General features: G+C 40.5%; 3 protein-coding genes across 6 annotated transcripts in view; all 3 read right to left on the reverse strand.

Moving 5' to 3' along the window:
- The window catches only part of tcf3a (transcription factor 3a), a 28,104-nt gene extending 24,528 nt beyond the window's left edge, over nucleotides 1–3,576 (reverse strand). The window contains exon 1 of one of the 3 annotated variants that reach the window (XM_041949487.1): nucleotides 3,157–3,576. The gene's annotated coding sequence lies outside the window, so the exon portion shown is untranslated. The remainder of the gene's footprint in view (nucleotides 1–3,156) is intronic. The other 2 variants (XM_041949485.1, XM_041949486.1) reach the window with 2 other exon arrangements.
- Nucleotides 3,577–7,188: 3,612 nt separating this feature from the next.
- map2k2b (mitogen-activated protein kinase kinase 2b) lies at nucleotides 7,189–13,395 on the reverse strand. The gene is made up of 11 exons (XM_041948588.1): nucleotides 12,448–13,395; nucleotides 12,110–12,320; nucleotides 11,833–11,979; nucleotides 11,145–11,222; nucleotides 10,888–10,939; nucleotides 10,497–10,621; nucleotides 9,898–10,111; nucleotides 9,442–9,494; nucleotides 9,229–9,290; nucleotides 9,033–9,078; nucleotides 7,189–8,772 (listed from the first exon to the last, which is right to left on the reverse strand). The coding sequence occupies exons 1-11, from the start codon at nucleotides 12,534–12,536 to the stop codon at nucleotides 8,662–8,664; spliced, it is 1,188 nt and encodes a 395-aa protein (XP_041804522.1). The 5' UTR covers nucleotides 12,537–13,395; the 3' UTR covers nucleotides 7,189–8,661.
- A 326-nt stretch (nucleotides 13,396–13,721) lies between these two features.
- On the reverse strand, nucleotides 13,722–21,231 carry LOC121615001 (solute carrier family 22 member 5-like). 2 transcript variants are annotated; one of them, XM_041949124.1, is made up of 10 exons: nucleotides 20,632–21,231; nucleotides 20,437–20,540; nucleotides 17,595–17,749; nucleotides 17,182–17,353; nucleotides 16,497–16,638; nucleotides 16,245–16,339; nucleotides 15,758–15,972; nucleotides 15,458–15,640; nucleotides 14,450–14,585; nucleotides 13,722–14,090 (listed from the first exon to the last, which is right to left on the reverse strand). In XM_041949124.1, exons 1-10 carry the CDS (start codon nucleotides 21,037–21,039, stop codon nucleotides 14,006–14,008), a joined length of 1,695 nt encoding a protein of 564 aa, XP_041805058.1. In that variant the 5' UTR covers nucleotides 21,040–21,231; the 3' UTR covers nucleotides 13,722–14,005. The 2 variants fall into 2 exon arrangements, with proteins under 2 accessions (XP_041805058.1, XP_041805056.1); XM_041949122.1 differs by having other exon boundaries at nucleotides 13,722–14,093.
- Nucleotides 21,232–22,099: the final 868 nt, after the last annotated feature.

Below are 22,099 nucleotides of genomic sequence, written 5' to 3' on the forward strand. Positions count from 1 at the left end.
AACTCCAGACAATGTCCACACCTGCATTACGTCAATTTCAAATTGATTTCTCTTCGCTTTACACAATAGATAATGAGTCAAGTAGATGACTAAAACATTTTCTTTGCTCATTATGACCGAGAAAAGTAAATTAAAGGAAGCCTGACATAACTTTGAGTCTTTTTAATCTTTATCGCAATGACGGTATTAAACCTGAATAACTAATGCCTACATGGTAAAATATAATTACTAATCTTGTAGTACTTTCTTGCAAGACCATCAGAGTGTTGACCAAGTAATGAAAAATCCAGGCAGTTCTAAGAATTTCCCTGGTAGCCCACATCTTACATGGATGACCATGGTTCAGCCACAGGCCACACTGTACTCGTTGTTAGTCAGGCCCAGGACTCAGGCAGCTTCCTCTACCTCAAAAACCAATCTGCTCAAACAGTTCTTTTGAAAATCTTTCAGAGTAGTAACATGGCATGCTGGACTCTCAAGTAGGCAGCATACTGTGTGAGCAGCCCGTGATTGCATAGAGAGTTTGTGATGCTGTCAAGCAGATACACAATTGTCTTTTCGTTTGTGATATTGATGGTTTACTAGTGGTGACTATCCTTCTAACCTAAAGGAGTTTGGAATATGCTGTCATTATTTCTGAGACTCTGCCACTTGAAATAAGCTTGCCGTGTTCGGGAACGAAGACCTTAAGTATGTCGGTAAAATGCCCTGAAAACTGTCTTCAACTGGCTTGGATGTTTTACCAGACATCTACTAATACTGGTGCAAGATCAATTCATTTTGAGTACTAGCAACATTAATTGAGTTGCTGGTGCATCAGTACCAAAGACTGCAAAATAATATGCAGTACCAAAAATAAAAACATTGGGAAACTGTGTATCCAAAAGAGAACATTGGGTACAGAGATCTGTCACCAACACCGACATAAAGTCACATTTTTAATTCAAAACTACAAAGTTCAAAAATGTCTACAAGATTGATTTAACAGTTTTGACAAGTCAATCACCAAAAGCTGACCACTATGAGCTACTCCAAATTTAGAAATCTATCTAAAATCTATTGGACTGTGGTATTGTGTTCATTTCCATTTCATTTTGTCCATTGTTTTGTTATGTTGTGGATAAACAGCAATTTAAATAAATGCACATAAACAAACAATTTACACAATTAGGTGGCCTGAGGTTTTTGCCTCAAGTATATTAGTAAGATGTTACTGACATGATTTCACTCCTGCAACTTGTATAATTCAGTATCAATTTCTGAGCATGACTGAAGATTCACTTCCATTCTAAAGAAAAAAAAATGCACTAGAAACCGGAAAAGCCAATTAGTTTCAGGTTATAGTACTATTCAACTACAAAAGCATTATCCATCATTGTAAAAAGCATCTATTTTTTACACCAATGTTATATGCATTACAGGAGTGCTGCTTTTACCAGTGATCCTACTGCGAATATTGTGAGTAATTTCACCACTTTGTTTACAATCAAGTATAGGGCTGCAACTAAAAAATATTTTTATTGTTGATTAACCAAGACAATAATTGACAGATTAACCTATTAGATGTTTGGTCTATAAAATGTTAGAAAATGGCAAAATAAATATGCTGTTCAGTGTTTCTCCAAGCCCAAGATGACGTCCGTTTTGTCCACAACCCAAAGATATTCAGTTTAATGTCATAGACGACTAGAAAAACTAGAAAATATCCACATTTAAGAATGTGGAATTGCGACTTTTTTCATTCTTCAAAAAATGACAACGATTAATCGATTAGCAAAATAATTGGTGATTAATTTGATAGGTGACAACTAATCAATCAATCCTTGCAATTCTCATCAACTAAAACCTTGGCAAAGAGATCACCAAAAATCAACAATTTGTCCATGGTGAAAATTCGTGAAACAAAACAACAGCTGTATCTGATTCTGGAGGCATGAAAGGATGCAACCAATAGATCAAGTCCAACCTTTAAAAAAAGCAATGTGAATAGTAGTACAACGAGTAATAATCACAACCAATGACACATGCGTTATCACATAAGAACAAGACAAAATATTCTGACACGACCTAATCTAGTCATTTAAGTCTCTCATTGAGCTGAGGTCAAAATGGGGGATAAGTGTTTTAGCCCCTCCTAACAAATGGAAGTTGCGTACGCTTGTCTTGAGCACCCCCACCTTGGGCCTGACCATTTGGAGAAAAGTTTTACGGCATAAATAGCCACCCAACATCTCATACCTGGCGTTAAAAACGACACAATATCCCGTCAACAGCCTGCGTTTTCAGGGCTCATCTGGAGGTTTAAACCCTGCGGGATGTTTAAAAGGACCCTAAAAACCTGTTGCCTGCCCTCACGTCGAGCAGGAGAACGGGACAGTGATGAACACAAAGACTCGGGCCACCAAAGTTTCCGTTCAGTGGTCAAAACGCAACAGAACAACAATAAATGGCCAAATTCTTTAAGGCTCGTTCAAATTGAATTGTATATAATGCTGGACGCAGTAAAGAAGGTTTCAGATGCATTCTTGTTGCTTGTTACAGTGATGGTGTGTCGTTGGTAGAGGTGGAGGGGGGTAAAAAATAATAGTCACCCCAGAGTTATAACGTTACTGCTGACTATATTTTCATTACCATTGCACAATTTTGAGGTTTATACTCGTGAGTGCAGTGACCTGGGCAGCATTTGTGAAACTCTAACGTCTTGATAACGTGGAGGGGATTGCAACGTTAGCCTCGACCAGCAATGTTACAGTTAGCTAAAACAAATCAACAACGGCTGTCTATGTTAACGTTTCGCGGCTAACGTCCATGCATTTGTACCTTCCAAACCTACATTCTAAGGCTACAACGGCAAATCCCGGGGGGAGCTAACTCGGACTGGTAATATGCTAATGTGCTGTAACGTTAAAGCCCACTGAAATGAACAAAGAAGTCTTTTCCTCCACACATAAGCTAGTAATACTCAGTAGTAACACGGCGAGCTTGCTCAGGCCGAAGGGACGAAAATCCGAGACCCCGCTTTTCCCAGCTGTGGCACTCGATACAACTTGAACGATGCGCTTCAAACTTGATCATTACTCCGGTAACAACGTGGCAGACAACTTCTGTTTGACATGCACATGCTTGCTACAAATGTGTGTTTATCCAAATATTTACCTGGATTCAATTATGTGGCATCCAACAGGGAGAAATCAACGTCTGGAGTACAGAGAAAAACAAAGTTAGGGATAGGATCCTTCCCCCCGTGGTCCGGACTGTGGGCTTGATGAAAATGAGGAAAGGCAATATGAACCACTCCGCTGCCGCCTCGTCTCGTTGTCTTCGTCACGAAAGTAAAAACACGTCTCTAAAACAAACCATAACTCTAGTCCTACCCCGTTTACTTCTGGCTAGAGAAATTGTAATCATTTCATTTTCCAAGTAGACATTTTAACAGCCTCCACATTGTCGGTTTACTCGGGGTATCACTCCGCAGCACAGCCTACGGTCGGACATGGACGCTACATCAACGGTGTCCAATCTGAACTGAAACGAAGAAACCAAACGAAGCGGGTTTCAGCAGTCTTTGTATTTACGCGACCATTATCTTAAATACCACAAATGTCACTGTGCTGTGGCTGTAAACGAGACACAAAATGATTGGAATACAGACTCGCGGGGATCTATGTCGGCTGGCGGATGGGGACAGCGGAAAGCCAAACAGACTACACCAGTAGAGGATGGAATGATAATAACAGAGGGGGGACCAATTGGATACGACGAAAATTTGATTGGCAAGTGGGGCACCCAAATATGTTTCATCATCAGCCTTTAGGGCAGTCTCATTTTGCCTACGGTTTGTTTGCGCTTTAGCTTTGCTAACTAACAGTGCTTGTGTTACAAAAAATGTTCGTGTGTGTGCTGGGAGTCCACCATGCTAAGTTATGTCAAACATGGATACAATTGTATGAAAGTTTCTCTTAAGGTGGACTGTAATTGGCCATATTGTCTAAATTCATGGTCAAAGACACCAATTGCCCTTGCTGTGGATAAATCCCTGAAAACATACACTAATCACAACTGTCTACATATACAGTATGATAATATTAAATATCATAACGTAGTCACAGTGTCATTTTTGTCCAGCATTTTCATTTTAGTCTTGTGTTAAGATAGAACATCTGTTGTTTAAAATACTATGAAAAGATCCCTGAGAAATAATTAGTTATTACAATTCACTATATGTACAGTGATATTTGCATGCATTTTTATTTATTCATTTTTTGAGGAGAAAAAACATCATTAGTTACAAAACGTTACAAATACATTCCTGAAAAATATTTGTGTCCATCACAGTGGCCTATGATAATATTTTAAATCTTGCAATATGTAAATACATATTCACCATTTGTCCAATAGTGTTTAGGGACGGGGTAAAAAAAACACAAAAGCACAAACATGTTGAGTTCAAAATGTGAATGCATGAGTGACTGTCTTCATTTGTGTGTGGTGGAGAGCAAGAAAGTGGCAGAAAAAGAAAAAGAAAAAAAAGAAATGGTACAGCTACTTCCTTTAGTCAAACCAGAATCTGAAGACTTGAGTGTACAGCATGAGCCAGCATCCAACTCACAAGAAAGGGCCTGGCTGCTGTTTTTCATGAGCTGTACCTTGGTGGTTGTGTAAACAAGGCTCCAGTTAATGTGAGCGTTTGTTTTGAGACTTTCTAAAGAAAACCTCAACTGGTTTTAGGGGAAACAACCTAAATAACATCTGTGCTGGCCTTTACGAGAAAACTCAGCCATCCACTTTGTGGTTCGCAAACACACATACATGCGCGCACACACACACACGCACATATGCTACGCATGCATTGCACACATGCAACTCAAGCACAAACCTGTATGCCATTAACAATGGGATCAAAGTCTGGTTATAGTGCTATCCCTTTAGAACAAAATAAATGTTTAAAAAAAGTACCTCAAGAACAGGCGATGCATGCTTAGAATTGCACTGTTAAAGACACACGCAGTTAAATGAGCAAGGCGGAACGGGTACAACTCAGTTCTGTATTTTTGCAACAGGGTAAGCAGATCAACCCCATTATGACAAAACCGGAGTCATGTCACAGATTCACTTGCGAAGCACCTACAGTACACCTGGGGAAAGAAGGCGCACATATTTGCCATGGAAGTGATCATATCGCAGCTCTACACAAAGCATCAAACAATGTTTGGTTTGTTGCATTTCAAAAAGTAGGACAAATGGCATGGATGTGAAACAACATCAAGGCTGTACAGTTAGGTGCAAAGCACACAAAAATATCTATATTTAGAGTGGAACTCCATTTTCCTATCCCCCAAGTGTGTACCCTCCTCTCCACCCACTCTTTCCTGGGCTCTCTTCTTCTTCTAGACAAGCACCATAGCTTTGTAAATGGGTTACCCCCATGCAGCCACCCACGCATCAGGTACAGTGTGAAAACCTGGGGCATCCTGTTATGACTTCTGGTTTCCTGTTTCCTGTGAAAAATACAGCCCCCTCTCTCTCACACACACACACAAAACACACTCATGTACTCCACCACCAGTCACACACCAAACAGAGCAGGGCTGGGATCAGCTGCTGACATCCCATTCCAAATATATTAGTTTGAGTGTTTGTTCTTAGAAGCCTGGATCAAGCTTTTGGGAACGTGTTCAATGTAGATATCACACTGCCACTTGGATTCAATTAAAGATACGGTGGCGTGCTTCCTCTTTTTAGATGATTCCCAACAAGCCTCCATTGAATATATTGGTGCATTTTTGACGGGGTGACACAGACAGTGACATTGGTATAGACAGTGTTCGGCCCTGTGAAATTTAGTGCAGCATTGTGAGAAAGTCATCATGCTGTAAGGTGACAAGAACATCTGTTTTCCCCCATTCTTCGTGACATTTAATTTGTTTTTATCCCTTGTATACATATTCTCATTTCACATGCCAGGGAGGAAGATGTACAAGTGTCAGGGGACCACTGAAACAGCAATAACAGCAGTGTGTGCTCGTGTGTGAACTCTCGGCCCCCCGTATTGACAAAAATATGAAAATAACACAGTTTGTGATGCTCAGCATGCTGCCCCCGCACGCATGCACACACCCTGCCAAGATACCTGAGCATCTCTCTCAACAGGGGTCAGGCACATCCCTCTTAATGAGCAGAAACCCACCTACCTTCCTGTGGTGGCTCTAGCCTGCCATGCTGAATGCTCGGTGACAGTGTGCACGGTTAATTGTCTTGGCACAAACTCATAGCCCCGTTCTCCCCTCCTTTATGCTCCTGTTGGCGCTCAAACAGAATTTCAATGTACTCGTTTAGCACATTTTTCGTGTGATTGTTAATGTCAGCATCAGACGGATGCTGTCATCTTTTTGTAATATTTGATGCGAGTCCAAAAGCAGCGATGTTCAAGATTCAAGATTGCCTTTATTGTCATTGAGCATAACAAGTCAATGAAAATTGCATTCAGTGTTTCTTCTGTTCATTACGGCCTTTCCATTCTGCAGACCACTCACCCCCCCGCCCCCCAAAGAACAAGCACAATGCCATCCTGTTCTTTTTCCTCATTTTTAGCTCATCATCCCCTCCCCCTTTCTTGCAGATTTGAATTCATTAGCAATCAAAGAGCCACTGACAAACGCCCAATCTTAATTACCCTCTCATTTGCATATTTGCATATTAATGACTGCAGACTTTGCTGTTTTTCTGCTGCAGCAGTCCCCCTCCCATCAACATTGCTCAGACTTCGCCTCCCCACATGCTGCAACACTACGTCTTTCTCTGAGCTCAAGGCCTCACACTTTCAGCCTGAAGTTGACAGACATTCAAGGGGAGACATTTCATTATCACTCCACACATGAGCCAAACAGATGAATCATTGTGTTAGGAATTTAAATGGAGGACTCATTTCAGCAGAGCTTTATTTCGATGTCCTGCTCTCGCTTTCAGTCCGTATGAACACAAGTTCACTTGGTTGCAGCAATGTATACACAATACACTACACACAGTACCAAATATATTTAGATATTTCTGTTTGGTAGCATGCTTCAGTTAGCAATTGTACTTCAAGTCTTCAGTGCATTACAGATAATATGCCTCCCCCTCCTGGTAAAATTAGTGTACGACAGTGAAGTGATAATCTGACAAATGAGGAAGTCACGTTTATGTTACAATACATACCATTTATTGACAATTATGACTTTATAAAGACAAAGCTTTTGATGATTGTACCATAAAAAACATCTATATCTTTAAACCCTTACATAAGGGAGGAAGTACACAAGTACAACCAAAGGAGCAAAAAAACCCTATTCCTGCCACAAGACAGGGTGCACTTCAATAGCATATCCATGCCCTGTTTACATTACAGCCAATACAAAGAAATAACCATTTGTTTCTGCTGTGACTGCTCAGTGAGTCACGATGCAGCTCCCTCAAGAGATAAAAGAAGTCTTGTTACAGCAGATACTGTCCAGGGATGAATTTCTAGTATTTCCAAAGGCAGCCTTTCTGAAGCTAATGGTACCAGAATAAGCTGAGGATGCTGCTATACAATTAAATGCCCAAACATACAGAGGGAGCATTGATGGTTGTAACTTTTTTTTTATTATTATTATTTTTGGCTTTGACATGAGGGTCATGCTAAAATGCTTTAAACATTGTGCTTCACCTCAAGACATCTCAAAATCTGTAGAAATAAATCAAATAAATCAGGCAACAAATGCAAAAAAAAACCCCAAAAAACATCCTATACTCACTCATCTCTTGCTAACACAGACACACATAACCCGACCTGTTTGGTACAATAAACTTATACTTAAACATTTCCCAATGTGCTTGCATTACACATATAAAAACTAATTTATATATCCCCCTCTGCCTGTACATGTACAGATGCTTGACAATGATTGTAATAACTGGGATTGACACACTTGTTGCTGTAAGCCCAGAACTCTTTTGATGAATTCGGACAAGAAAACCAGGAGCAGGATTGAAAAAGAAAAATGTTCTAAAACCACACAGCTATTATATGCATTTTGATTTCCTCATAAGGGCTATCTTTTTCAGTTTTGATACAGCATGAAAAGTCTACACGACTGCAGGATGTTGGGTGAGGCTGAACAAAAGCCAAATGTGCCTTTATCAGCCAAACAAGGAAAAATTGTGCAGCAGTGCTGAACACTAGGCATAGGTGTAGTAATGGTGACATATGCGAATGCTGTCTTGCATTTATACTAGGATTCCAATTTAGCAGCTGTAGGTTTGTTAGTCTCCAAATAAGAGAGTTACTGGCCCAAATTCTAGAACTGAACTTAACGCAAATTAGTCATGACCAACATTCTCTACGTTGCCAACTGACATTCACCAAAATTATGTTGGAATTGATTTAAAAGGAAGTATCTCTGGATAACAGAATCCCTGTGTAATTGACTTTCCACAAAGGGTGCAAACTGTGGACACTATATATCTTTCCTAGCATGTGATCACCTGGCTTACATGTCAGTAGAGTTCCGTTGATAGACGGAGACTTCAGAGATTCACCTGAGGGAGCATGTGGCAAACGAGATGTGTATGTTTAGGCAGCAGCTTCTCCATGTTTTTACATGTACATACTGTGTGTGTTGGTGTGTTGAGAGCATGTGTTCAGTCTGCAGTGCGTGTGGGAGTTCTAGGTTGGTTCAGCCCCATGGTTTTACAAAGCCAGCCAGCAAAGTCTACCTCCTCTGCCTCAGACCGCTTGATAAATGTATGGTTCTGCAACAACACAAACACAAACAAATAAGATACTGGACATTAAAGACTGAGCCATTTAAAGGAACAGACTTTTCTGCTGCTGACTCTGACTTTTAGAGTTTAACCCCAATACCAGTTTGGTTTTACTGCACATACTATTTTTGTGGTCTGGACCTTCAACTTGTCTGATACTGCATGTGTTCCCAGTGCAAATTGGCCCAAAGAAAAAAATAATTCTAATTTAAGCCATAGTAAGCCATAGTGTAACTAAAGATACTCACCATCAACATTTTCAAATCAGCCCTGTCTGCTGGATTTTTGATGAGACTGAAAATAACAGAAGAGAGAGGAGTCTTTCAGCAGCTGGGTCACAAACATTGGAATTCATGTGTATGAGAACTTGTGAAAGCTACGTACACACAAGACGTGTATGTGAAAAGGACAACTGACTGTTTTCTGGCTAAAATGTTGTCTCACCACTTTGTCACGAAGTCCTGGAAATCAGAGGTGAAAATGCCATGTGGTAGTTTGGGAGGGGGCTGAAACACAGAAAAACAGTTCAGTGAACATCTGATCATATCACCAACAGCAGAGAGGGACACCTCCATGATTTGTGGGATAACAGTGAATACTTTACGGAATAAGAGGGCAAGTTTTAGTTGTTCTTTGGACAACTGCTTCAATTCTTACCTCATTTACTATGTAGTCTAGTAGTTCAAAGATAGCCATTGCAGGACCATGACCTGGAAAAGGAGGCAATGTAAATGCTATGACTTATGTGAAAACACTAGAAAGAGCTGCAATAGAATCCTGCGCTGGGAAGATTTATCTTATTTTGCCATAAATTAAGATTCCAATGGCAGGTATATAGTTTTCTACCTAAAGGAACTGATGGATCAAACCATAAAAATTAAATGTAAACCGTCTCTGCAACAGGAGTGAGAAGTCAGAGGAAACTAAAACATTAAACTCTCCCTTATGGCATTTATCAATCACACACTTGCAAATTTTCTACTTTATCATACAATTTACTTACACCAGGTTGAATCATTTGTCATGCTGCACCAAGAGCTGCCTGAATGCAAACGTATCTATTTAAGTTTAAAACAGCTATTGAACCAAACTGTTAAATTGTGTGTTGCTCACCGCTAACAGTTCGACCTGGTGGTCTGGGTCTGGGCGAAGTGCTGTGCGTCTCTCTCTCACTACCATCCGAGATGGGACATCCAAATATGGCCTCCAGTTCTTTAGCATCTGGGGGAGGGATGGGGAAGCGTCCGATTGACAGCTCTACAAGGGACAACCCCATGCTCCACACATCTGACTGCACAGAATAGTGGGTTCCCTGCAATCTCTCAGGCTACACAGCAAACATAAACAACACATAACTGACAGATAATGTCAACAATTAACACAATATCAACAACTATAAGGAAATGTTACTCATTGCTCAAGCACTGAATAATGGGAACTAAAATAGCTCAGATACTGTCGTGTTGTTACACTTGCTTACAACTGTGAGTGGATTAGTTCCTAAAGGTTTGCATTAGAAAAAGAATAATTATTTACAAATGGAGGCACTATTTAAGGCTAATATTTTAATGGAGGTCAGTGGTCTACACGTATAATCTGAATAGCCACAACAAACAAGTCAAGTTAGACACAAAGGCATAAGATCAGAGTAATATGGAGGAACTAAACTAAGTTCATCTTTTCAAGGCATCAGGCACAGAGGACCAACATACCGACATATAGGATCTTGTCCCAACAAAGGAATTGGCCATAGAGTCTATGAGCTGGCCGCTTACACCGAAGTCACACAACTTGATTTCCCCACGCGAGTTCACCAGTATGTTTGAAGGCTTCACGTCTGGGGGCAAAAAGGTTATGTTCTTAAAGCTTTAACTCACTGGACATTTCTACAACATGGATTCAAAAGGGACTTTCTTGACCCAGCAACTATACTAATATTAATTGACTAATATTAACATAAAGGTTAACATTGAGATTTTCATTATCTAAATGAATGTGACCATCACAAAATACAATGCACCTTGCTATTTTGCATTATGCCACGCAGATTAAACTATGTTACGAAATTCAAGAATCAGTGATAAGTAATGAAAAAACGAGTACCTCTGTGCATTATTTGGTGCTTTTCTCTGAGGTAAGCAAGGCCTCTCAAAACCTGTTTTAAAAAAGAGGAGAAAGAAGAAAGAAGAAGTCAATAATCATGATAACCTTAATGTGAAAACAACAGACAGAGACAAGCATGAAACACATGCAGACATGTTTTTATCTAGATACAACAATTTAAACTAACCATTGTTTCATTCATGCCGATGATATAATATGACACAATATTAGAATATAGAGGATAACAACACACTCACAGCAATGCTGACTTTGCCAAGAATCTCTTCAGGGATCCTCCTTGCTTCTTTCAACACCTGATCCAGAGAGCCACCATCCTGCACAATAAAATGAGACATCAAAGAATACAACAGGTCATAATACAGACTTCTAAAAGCAAATCTGCAGTGTAAATGGTATTTCAAATGGCTGCATCTAGGGATGCAACAATCCACTTTTTTCAGTTATGATCTGATTCTGACAACGGAACCTGGATATCTGCCAATACCGAGTAGCAATCCAATACCAGCGTTTCATTAATAAGCTGAATGCCTCACTGTGTGGAAGAGACTGGGATGCTTTTGTTCAAAGCAATGTACAAATGAGATAAAATATAAACCACAGTAGAATAAGGAGATTTAAGATTAGCATTTTAACTATTTATTGATTGCTGTTTAACAAAAAACTAAAATATGGTCATTGAGGATCTAGTATTTTCTCACTGAGTCAATGTCAAAATCTCTAAAATAAGCAAAAAAGGAAACTAGGACCCCAAGTCAGTTCAAGGCTTTCTGTACCTGACCTTCAGCATGGATATAGAAGATTATAATGTGCAAAGGGGCAAAATAAGATAATTATCCTGCGGGGATAAATTGATCAATACAGAAATAGCCTTTATACCTTAACCAGCCACCCACACACACAGTCATGCCCCTCTAACATTCTCACCATGTGTTCCATACAGATGCTGATCTCTCCATCACTGTAAAATGCTCCATAGAAGCCCACAATGTAGGGAGAGTTACACTCATGCAGCACCTGAAGCTCGCGGATGATCTGGTTTCTGACAGCAGGTTTAATTTCAAGGTGAATGAGCTGAACAGGAAAGACAGTTGTTATAGAGAATGTGTTTTATGGTGTGACCACTTGGTACAGGATCACCAGGTTGAAATCACAGCTTTGATCATGTTCATATCATTAAAGTAACAGTATGTTTGTAGCTCACTTTTCTGGCCATGATTATTCCTGAAGGTTTGTGGCATTCCTTATTGACGACTCCTCCATTCCCTGCGCCAAGCTCACAGATACGATGGAAGTCGTCGTCTCTCATCTCGCCTACCTTGGCCTTCTGGGTAAGGAAAGCTTCTAACCTTTTCTTCTGTTGTTCATCCAGATCCAACTCAGCCAGTATTTTTTTAAGTGCTTCTAAATTGGCCCTAAGAAAATTGACACAGAACAGGAATAAAGCATATTTCAGGTGACACAAATGACCGACATATTTACCATGTATACAGTACATGATGAGGTTGACAGTTAATGGTAATTAATGGTAGAATAACTTACTCAGATGTAACGTCAGAGTTGTTGGAGGTGGATAAGCCATCGCTAGTAGGAGCAATGTTTAAGGGCACTGGTCTCTTTTTAGGAGCCATGTTCACTTGTGGATGAACTATGAGCTGGGCTTAAGTGGCACTTATCTCTGGGCTACAAATGATAATTTCCTAATCTTAACCTCTGCCGACGTAGAGGCGTCTGCCTTGAAAATGACAGAAAAGGTAATTTTCTTTGTGATCGGCTGTAGATGCAAACTGGACTAACGATCGATGAATTTTCCGTTTCCTGTCAGATTACTGTCAATTATCAGGCTGGACAGTTAACCAAGGTAAATATGACAAAACTTTAGTATCGGGTCAACACTTAACACGAACTTGCCCGCAGAGTCCGCTTCAATGATCTCGCTCTGTGTCACAACTCAATGAGCAAAACTGCTAATTATTAAAGAGAGTGGGGCAGCATACCGCTAACGTTAGCTAGTTGGCTAATGTTAAGTTAACGTTAGCTAGACTAGTTCTTTTAAATGATGAGACACAGCAGTACTTACACTGGTTGGGACAATAATTGGCATTACGGTCACTGCACTCACGTGAAATGACTTTTAAATTAATTTACGATGAACTAACTAGCTACAACGTAACGGTAAACAGAATATTTTCAAAACCAGAGCCATGACTAGCAGCACTTCAGGTTAGCTAGCTAGCTAGCTAACGTCATCTGCTGGCTGTTGCTTGATGGTAACGTCCCACATTTAACGATAGCTGATAGCAAGCGACTGTTGCACTTCACAAACGCTTCCACTACTGTTTCCCACCCAGCTGTTTACGATAAAAACACCAGCCTAATAAGACTGTAGTGTCTGCCAGTTTATCCTTGCCCCGTCTTTCCGATGGCAGGTGTGTGGTTTCTGCAGACACCGGCCGGGTCCCAGTATCAGCAGCAGAGGTGGGGGGGGCGGCGCAGTCCAGGGGCCCAGCACTACACTGCCCGGTGTTGCTGTGGAGTCAGTCTCGCGATATTTCATTGTTGACAGTCAGCTGTGTAGTACTAAGAATATGCAAAAAGGATTATGCATTTTACTCACATATGGGTCATTTAAAAATCACCATATTAGCAAGGCCTATGCCTACTTTCTAAGCAATGATTATATTATCGTTGCAATGTTTACCGTTAGGCCCTTCTTGAGACCCCACCCACTGCTCTCTATGCACTGTGAATGCACCTTGTTCCCATCAGGTACACTGCACACATGACCCAATGATCAACCAGTGTTGGTATGATAGAATAATAATTTCTGTGTCCATTTTGGTCATTTTATTAAACAACACAATTAAACAAGTCAATATATCAATATCAATATATCATATTTTACACCAAAACATATAACCCTACAATCCTGAAACTACCCTTTATTTAACCAATTGTAAATGTTATTCTGTTGTCATGCAGTTGTTATAATTATATACATACAAAAATACAGATCTTTCAAGATGACATAAATGTATCAGTACACTGTACTGTGTTTGAAAAGATCGGACACAGAAATCCTGTGTTGCTGTGTTATCTTTCAGCAGGGGGCGCTGTTGTTCGTGTCTTTCCAGCCCTCGGTTGCGTCTGACTGGGTGGTAGCTCTGTTATCCTTTGGACAGCAGCTGCTTCAAGATGCAAAGAGAAACAAAGAAAGATGAAGTTGAGAGAAGAACTGCTGAAATACACATGATCAGTATCTCTAAAACAGGCTTTCCCCTCTGTGTAAACACATTTCTGATAAACACTGTCAGCCTGAAATCATCACCATCTCTCATCCTGAAAATGCAGCTCCAGACCTGCTGGTAGCCATAAAGTTATGCAAAATTCAATTTGGGTCACAAGATTGCATTGCCTCAATGTCATAGAATTGCTGAATACAAAAAAATACTGCACAAGACTAGTAGTGGTCTTTAATCATTATTCCTGGTAATCATTATTCACACACACACACACACACACACACACACACAGAGCGACATACCCTCTGAGGGGCTTGGCCTGGCTGATAAGGTCAGGAAGTTTGCCATTTCTGGTGTCTGGCAACAACATGCTAGCGGCAGCAGCCATGATGCTGACTGTGCCAAAAATAATGTACGGCAGGACCTGGCTGTATGTACCTGCAAGCAGAATAAATGGGGTTTCAGCTAGAATCATCACTGATCTAATTATTTCCCTCGCTTACAATCTTAGGCCTTTTTCACAGAAGACATTTGAATTTGTCACAGGAGCAAAAGCACAGGTGTGAATAATAAAATGAATGATGGCTGAATTCCATTTAGCTGCTTCAGTTTCAGGGTCCTGGTGCTGAGGCTCGCTGTCACACTGTCATGGCTCACAGGGATGTTTGAACAGAATGGAACCATTGTTAATGTTATTAGTAACACCTGTGCTCTTCCTACTATGACCAGTCAAAATGTCCTGAAAAAGGCCTGTTAATACATAGTCACTTAAAACACAAATAAATCAAAACGAGATGAATAAAACCAGATCATCGTCACAACAAAGGGCTAATGGCAGTAAAACAAAAGAAAACAAAAAAAAGTAGTAAAACAGGTTTTAAAATACCGTAGGGCATATATTAGAGTAAAAATATGTACGTATATGTAATATACGTTTTTCACCAGTGCTCCTAGTGATGGGAATTCCTGCTATTTTTAGTGAAAAAGACATCGTCTCTCTGATGGAAGCCAACTTCCATTGTCTGAAAAGAGCCAGCCATTTTTTTATTTTTTATTTTTTGGTATTCATAATTTAAAGGGGCTCACTGATTAAGTTCACACCACAGTACACTTTGAAAACGGTATGCTGCTGCAACCGTAAACCTTGTGATGGAGTATCCCTTTAAAGTTAAGTGTGTTCACTCAACTATATTCATATATTAATATGATTTACTGTTTACTCTGTTGCTCTCTCTCTCAAAGTACTTTGGTTTCAATAGTGTACACAAATACAACTACAAGAACAGAAAGAACCAAAAAGCAACACTTGCCCATGTAGATCAAATAGGGACACATGATGGTGCCTATGTATGCTGCTGTGGCGTTGACTCCTAAGCCCATGTTCCTGACCACAGTGGGGATCAGCTCAGTGAAAAACACAAAGATGAAGCAGTACGCACAAGACACGCCAATCCGTCCCACTAAGGCTAACACCTGGAACAGGACCGGCATGTCTGAGGAAATCGAACAGGATTGTTAGACAAGGCAGTACAATTTAACATACACGTCGTGCCTTCTCGTATTTTTAGACAGTCCTGATTCAGTCATTGTCATGCTTAGAGTACACAGACCTTTAGGAACCAGCTGGATTATCAGGAATATTAAACCACAGAACATCAGTGTGGAGAAGAGGACAGTGGGTCGAGGCACACGGCTGATCAGCACCCAAGTGCCTAAGTACGCCACGATGTCAGTGGCTGCCGAAATGAAGCAGTTGAGGTAGACATTTCCATTCAGGTTGCTGGTATTGAGAGAGAGACCAAAGAAGACCATGGCGACAGACATCCTGTAGAAAGACAAGATCCAGGCTGGGCGAAGATGGAAGACTGTGTTGAAATAATACATTGATCTTGAAAGGATTTTTTACTTTGAAAGGGCCATATTAAAGGTACAATTTGGACTAACACCAGACAACAACTAAACCAAAGTTATTCATATTTTCTGATGAGATAAAACAGAAAATATATTGTCTTTGTACTGTAGTACTTTGTACGTTTCAATAAATTCCAAAAGGATATCATCAGGAAAGTTAAAAACAGAGAAAAGAAGCCACATTACCATATGAAAACACCAAGAATTTGAATATTCCTCATGTTAGGGGTGCGTATCAGGTCCACATAAGTATATGTGTGCTCCTCGTCACCTTTGTTTTGCTGAATTAAACATATAGGAAAAGAAGCAGAGCAGTCACGCTGTGTAACGTCTGCTTGCCAAAAGTACAAGCAACAACTAATTACCACAGTTTGGGTTGTTTTTTATACTAGTCTACATTAGCTTTCACAGCACGAGGAGTAAAAGTAGAAACAATACCGTTAGCTCCAAGCACTCATCAGTCCTGAATAAGACCTCAGGAGCAGTGACTTTGTTCATTTTGGCAGCATTACGTATGACAAGCTCGGCCTCCTCCACCCGACCTTTCTGCAGAAGCCAACGTGGAGACTCAGGAATCACCCTGAAAACCAAAAAAATTAAAAAAACAACAAACAAAAACAAAAAACATCAAGGGGGTGTATTTGCATCATATTGCACAGACTAAAATAATTTCATACTGTCAGAATTCAGAAGGCCAACATCACAGAGAGTATGCACACGGCATTCGGGTTGAGATCAGTCTCTGGTTTGGAGCTGAACCATAGCCTCAAGACAGACAGTGAGGAGTCAGACAGGCTCTCTCCACATTTAGAACAGGGTCTGGCTGCCTAGAGACACTCATCAGCACTGAGAACAGGTCTAGACAAGCCCAGCATTCTTATGGTTTTTTATCCAGTTTTATGTGCATGACGTGACGTTCCCTGGCATATCTGTACTTCTGTAGTGATCTGTGTAAAAATTATTTGCAAAAGTGGACCTTAATTTATCTAGTGTGACAATAAAAAACCAAGAGAAACAAATCTGATTTTGATTTTAACAGATGAGGGTACCTGCATGAAAAAACATGTAACTTGTGGCATGGGACAGACCACTGATCAATAGCATCCATAAGCCAACGTCTTACCACCACATTGGAAAAAATAAGATGCTGGGGATGGCAGAAGCAACGAGCAGCATCCTCCAGCCTCGTATGAAGTAGGCCAAGAGTGGCAACAAGGCGTAGCCAATGCCATAACCTAGACAGTGGCCCAGCACAGTGTACTTCACCCTGGCAGACTGGCTCAGCATCTCAGACCCTGACCAAGAAGAGGATCAGGAGCATGGCATGAAGATGAGAGAGAACATGAAGGTATGTACAAAACTCTCTGCAGACATATTACATTTATTGGCCTGTGCACCATTCAGTGATTTGCATAGGTTGCCTGAGGGGAAAACATGACACACTGATAGAAGGAAGCTGCACTCCAGGAAGATATCAGAGAAGGGGCAGAGACAGTGACTTTTTTGAGACTGACAGAAATGTACGTGCTGCCTCACCCAGTACGAGGGACCCCATGTAATTGGATATCTGGCCAATTCCTCTAAGGAAGTTGAGGATGCAGAACATGACCCAGCTGACAGATGTAGCCTGAACCAAGGCGGTGGCTGCTTGTAAGACCATGGTGAGAAAAAACACAATCTTTCTGCCAAACCTGTAAGACAGTGCACAGAAATATGAGATCAACAGACCCTCTGCAATAACCGGAGCAACTGCAGCTATGCAGTGTGGGAAATCACCATATCCTGGCGGATTTCCTGTTGAATTTCTTCAAAAGTTTTCCACTTTACTCCTTGAAATGTTTACTGAGACCTTTTACTAGCTTTTTTATTTTTCTGCTCTGTCTGGTTCATCTGTAGCCATCTCGCCACAACTTCAAACCAATTCTCCTAAAGAAGCTCAAACCCATGTGAATCATTCATAAACATAGAATTCAAAATCTTTGCAAGGGAACTTACTCTTTGCCTGGGGGGCGGCCCCACCTTCTATTTTCTCATCTGATCAAACTGGTTTTATGCAAAGACAGAAGTCTTTTCTTAATCTGTGACTGCTTTCAACTAAAGCAGACTTGTCAAGGTGGTCTGTTCTTCCCGTATCCCTTGCAGGTTTTATTAACTTGATTAAAGTTGTTCTTCCCAGTAACATGCATAAGACAACTTTTTGCCAGCAGACCATGTGTTCTGGCAGACCAGAAGCTGATCTTGATCCTGTGCACAGGAGGAGTACAGGAAGAGAAACCGTACTGCCAGTTCTCTCTTTGGTCTACTGTATGTTCATATGACCATGTAGTACAACAATATACTATGAATGGAAAATCAATCACGTTCACTCCAATTGTTTCTCATATGATGAAAATATGGATACCAAATCAGGAAACATTTCGGATTACAAAAAGCATTTATTTTAAGTCCCTCTTAAGAATTTCGATTGTGGCGTAGAGATGGAATGACACGTATGAAAGACTAACTTTCTAACATTTTCCGTTCAGTACCTGCAGATTAGACCCTTTATCCACTAACAGTGTTCCTTCCCAAATTCATCCCCACCATTTCCAATCAACCACTTTCTAGATTACAATCTCAACACCTAAAGTCTAATCTCTTCTATTTATACAATGATTAGCTCTGTAAACCACAAATGCTGGACCACTTAACGTTCTCAGCAGCTGAATGGGGGTGGAATACACGATCAAGTGTGCACCTCTGCTCTCTTTGCCAGACATGGACTTATCCAGTTTAAGGCCTTGCACTGACTCACCGTTACTAATTCTAATTCAGCCTGGATCTATGTAGATGTCGACCCCACTTGCAGTACATGCAAGTGCTTGCCGTACCTCATGTGTTCTGGCTTTGCCCAGTTCTAGACACGTTTTCAGAAGGAAATCTTTAAGTCCTTGAATGACATTTCAGACAGAATGACACTGAGTCACTGAGAAATATTACGTACAGTGTTATTTCGTTCACAAACCCTATGGCAGGACAACTAATACTACTGTATGCGCACATACATCTAAATTATGTTATGTTATTGTGGGTGGATGAAGGAAGCAATGAATTCAAAACTGGAGTCGAAGATAGATATATTTTTCACACTGTCTTCCTGAGACTCACATCATGTATCAAACTGCTCTTTGGACTTTATGGTATATGAGCATCAAGCGTGGCTGATGCTGTCCATGGTCGAACCAGGTCGGACTTTCAGAGGGGACGCGTAGAGATCGCTCTGCTCGGCCTTTTCTTTAAGCATGTTTTCTCCTGACAGATGAGCTGTAACTCACTGTGAAACACTGAATGTGTAGTTGTTGTTATAATAATAATAATAATAATACCAATACTAATAATAATAATATTATAATGATAAACTTTTTTATTATCATAATGTGTAGTTGTTATTATTGTTATTATGTGCAATAACCTCTGTATATGCTACCTGGCATCAGTGTATCTTTATCTACCTCCTTTGTGATTACAAACATCCCACTGCTTGGCAAAAGACACTTTCTATGTTTTTATAGATAGATACCTTTTTTTGAAAAATCTTTTTAAATATTTAATTTCTTTTTGTGGTTTGGACAGTTGTAATTTATTGTTCTTATTTGTCTTATTTGCACTTCCATTTAGCCCCGCCTTTGTGTACTGAAGTGTTCTGAAGAGCTTCTGTCAGAGTAAACTGCCATCAAAACTGCCAGTAAACTGCCAAAGAGCAGCTGAAGTGGAATTACTGCTCCGGTTTCAGTGTGTCTGGCTTTTACTTGTTTGTTTGAGGGTTGTAACTAAGTACATCTACTCAAGTACTATACTTGAGCTCACATTTGAGGCACTTTACTCAAGTATTTCCATTTTATGCAACTTTTTACTTTGTCTGAAAGCTTTAGTTACTAGTTCCTTTTCAGATTACATTACTCATACCCTTCCTGTTAAGTGTAAACTATGTATCTCTAAATTTGGTTGTACTGAATTGAGAAAATTGTCCCACTTCTCGAACTAAAAATAAACTGTTTAAAACCCCTCTTGGATTACAACACTGACAACAGGGCTGTTTTTCTCAACCTTTTTGGAGATAAGTGGTTCTCAAAGGACAGCGACACTCCAAACATATATGATGAATTTACAGAAAATGAGGCACTGCTATAGATTAAACTACCAAACAGGATAGTTACAATCAGCTCAACCTGTAATGTCTGCAGCAGTAAATACAGAATATGCAGCTGTCCTATTAATCCTAAAATATGAAGTACTTTTATAATTTAAGTACATTTTGACTCCATGGCTTTACTTAAGTAGTGCTTTAAATACAGGTACAAATACATCTGATCTGAAAACTTGGTCCACCACTGCCTACCGGTCTGACAGGTGACCACTAATTAGGGATCCAGTCAGGACTCCGAAGAAGTATAAGGAGGTGGAAAAGGGGACTTTCCATGCGTTGTCACACACCAGATCCCACTAAGATTCACAGGAGAGAAGAAGGCGGTCAGACGTGTCGCAGCAAGACAGTGAAATCAGGTTTCAGGCCGGACCCTGAGCTGTCACTCACCTCAGACACGATAGTGGAGGTGTAGATCTCAGTGCTGTACGCCCATCCGTCCACACACTGTTCGGTATCATTGCCGAGTCCCGCTGTCTCCGTCCATGTTCCGTTCACTTTGTACCGGGAACAGCTGTCGGGTCCGATCCAGCTGCTGTTCTCAACATCTGTGCCGTTCCCCGCGGAGTTGATCGAAACTTTGCAGTGGTGCTTTGGCGTATCTGCAACGAAAACCGCTAGCACTGCCATGTACCCGCACGGAATCGCGCTTATGCTGAGCAGAACAATCACGAGAATTTGGAAGAGGCCGTAGTCGCCTAGAAACGCTGTTAGTTCGTCGAAGTCTTTCACTTTTGCACCCGACATGACTGCAAAGACATCTGGCGCGTAAACCGAAAACCCAGCAGGAAGCCACATCAAACGAAGTATCCAACTATCCAAAACATGTTGAACTGGTTTCACATATGTCCCTGTCGCACCGCTGTCTCTGCGGCATAGTTACATACACATGCGATGCCTCCATACGTGGCAAACGTATACGCGCACGCTGCCTGCGGCACAGCAATAACTTCTGACCACGAGCCCTGTTCGACGGGATAATGTCAGTTCCATCCCTCGAGGTGAGCGGTGTTTGACTGGTGTGTGTGTGTGTGTGTGTGTGTGTGCGTGTGTGTGTCAATAAAAGGCCTGACTGTTTAAGGTTAGGGTTGGAGTGTGCTGACTATGGTTAAGAATATAGGGCGCATCTCTTAAATGTAAGTCAGTCAGTAGTGGATGAAGCACCCAGACGTTTTACTTGAGTAAAAGAATAGTAAAAGTACAAGTACAACACTGTAGAAATACTCTGTTACAAATAAAAGTCCTGAATTTAAATGTCTGCTTGAGTATAATTACAAACTAGCAGCAAAATATACATAAATAACCAAAAGTAAAAGTACTCATTATGCAGAATGTCCAATTCAGAATGATTTATACTACATAATTGGATTGATTGATTAATGTGTACATGGCTTTAATTTTGCAGCTGTATGAAAGGTAGTACCTATGATAATAAAGAATTCATTTGTTGATCACATTTTGTATTAATACTCTAATTTGAACTTACTTTGAGTTTGAAGTCAATTTGAAGTAACTAAAGCTGTCATTGTACCAGGCTGAAAAGTACAACATTTCCCTCTAAAACGTGGTGGAGTAGAAGCAAAAAGAAACATTAAATTGAAATGGTAAAGTACAAGTACCTCCAAATTGTACTTAAGTAAAATACTTGAGTAATTGTACTGAGTTACATTCCGAAACAAGCATGAAACAAGTGTGTGTGTGTGTGTGTGTGTGTGTGTGTGTGTGTGTGAGAGAGAGAGAGAGAGAGAGAGAGAGAGAGAGAGAGAGAGAGAGTGAAAGCTGAAACTAACATGTTTCCAGCAATGTTGGTAATACATTCAACAACTCCTAATCCTCCCTGGAAGAGCGCAAAGCGAAA

Source organism: Chelmon rostratus, chromosome 12 (assembly GCF_017976325.1).
Source record: "Chelmon rostratus isolate fCheRos1 chromosome 12, fCheRos1.pri, whole genome shotgun sequence".
Classification (NCBI taxonomy): domain Eukaryota; kingdom Metazoa; phylum Chordata; class Actinopteri; order Chaetodontiformes; family Chaetodontidae; genus Chelmon; species Chelmon rostratus.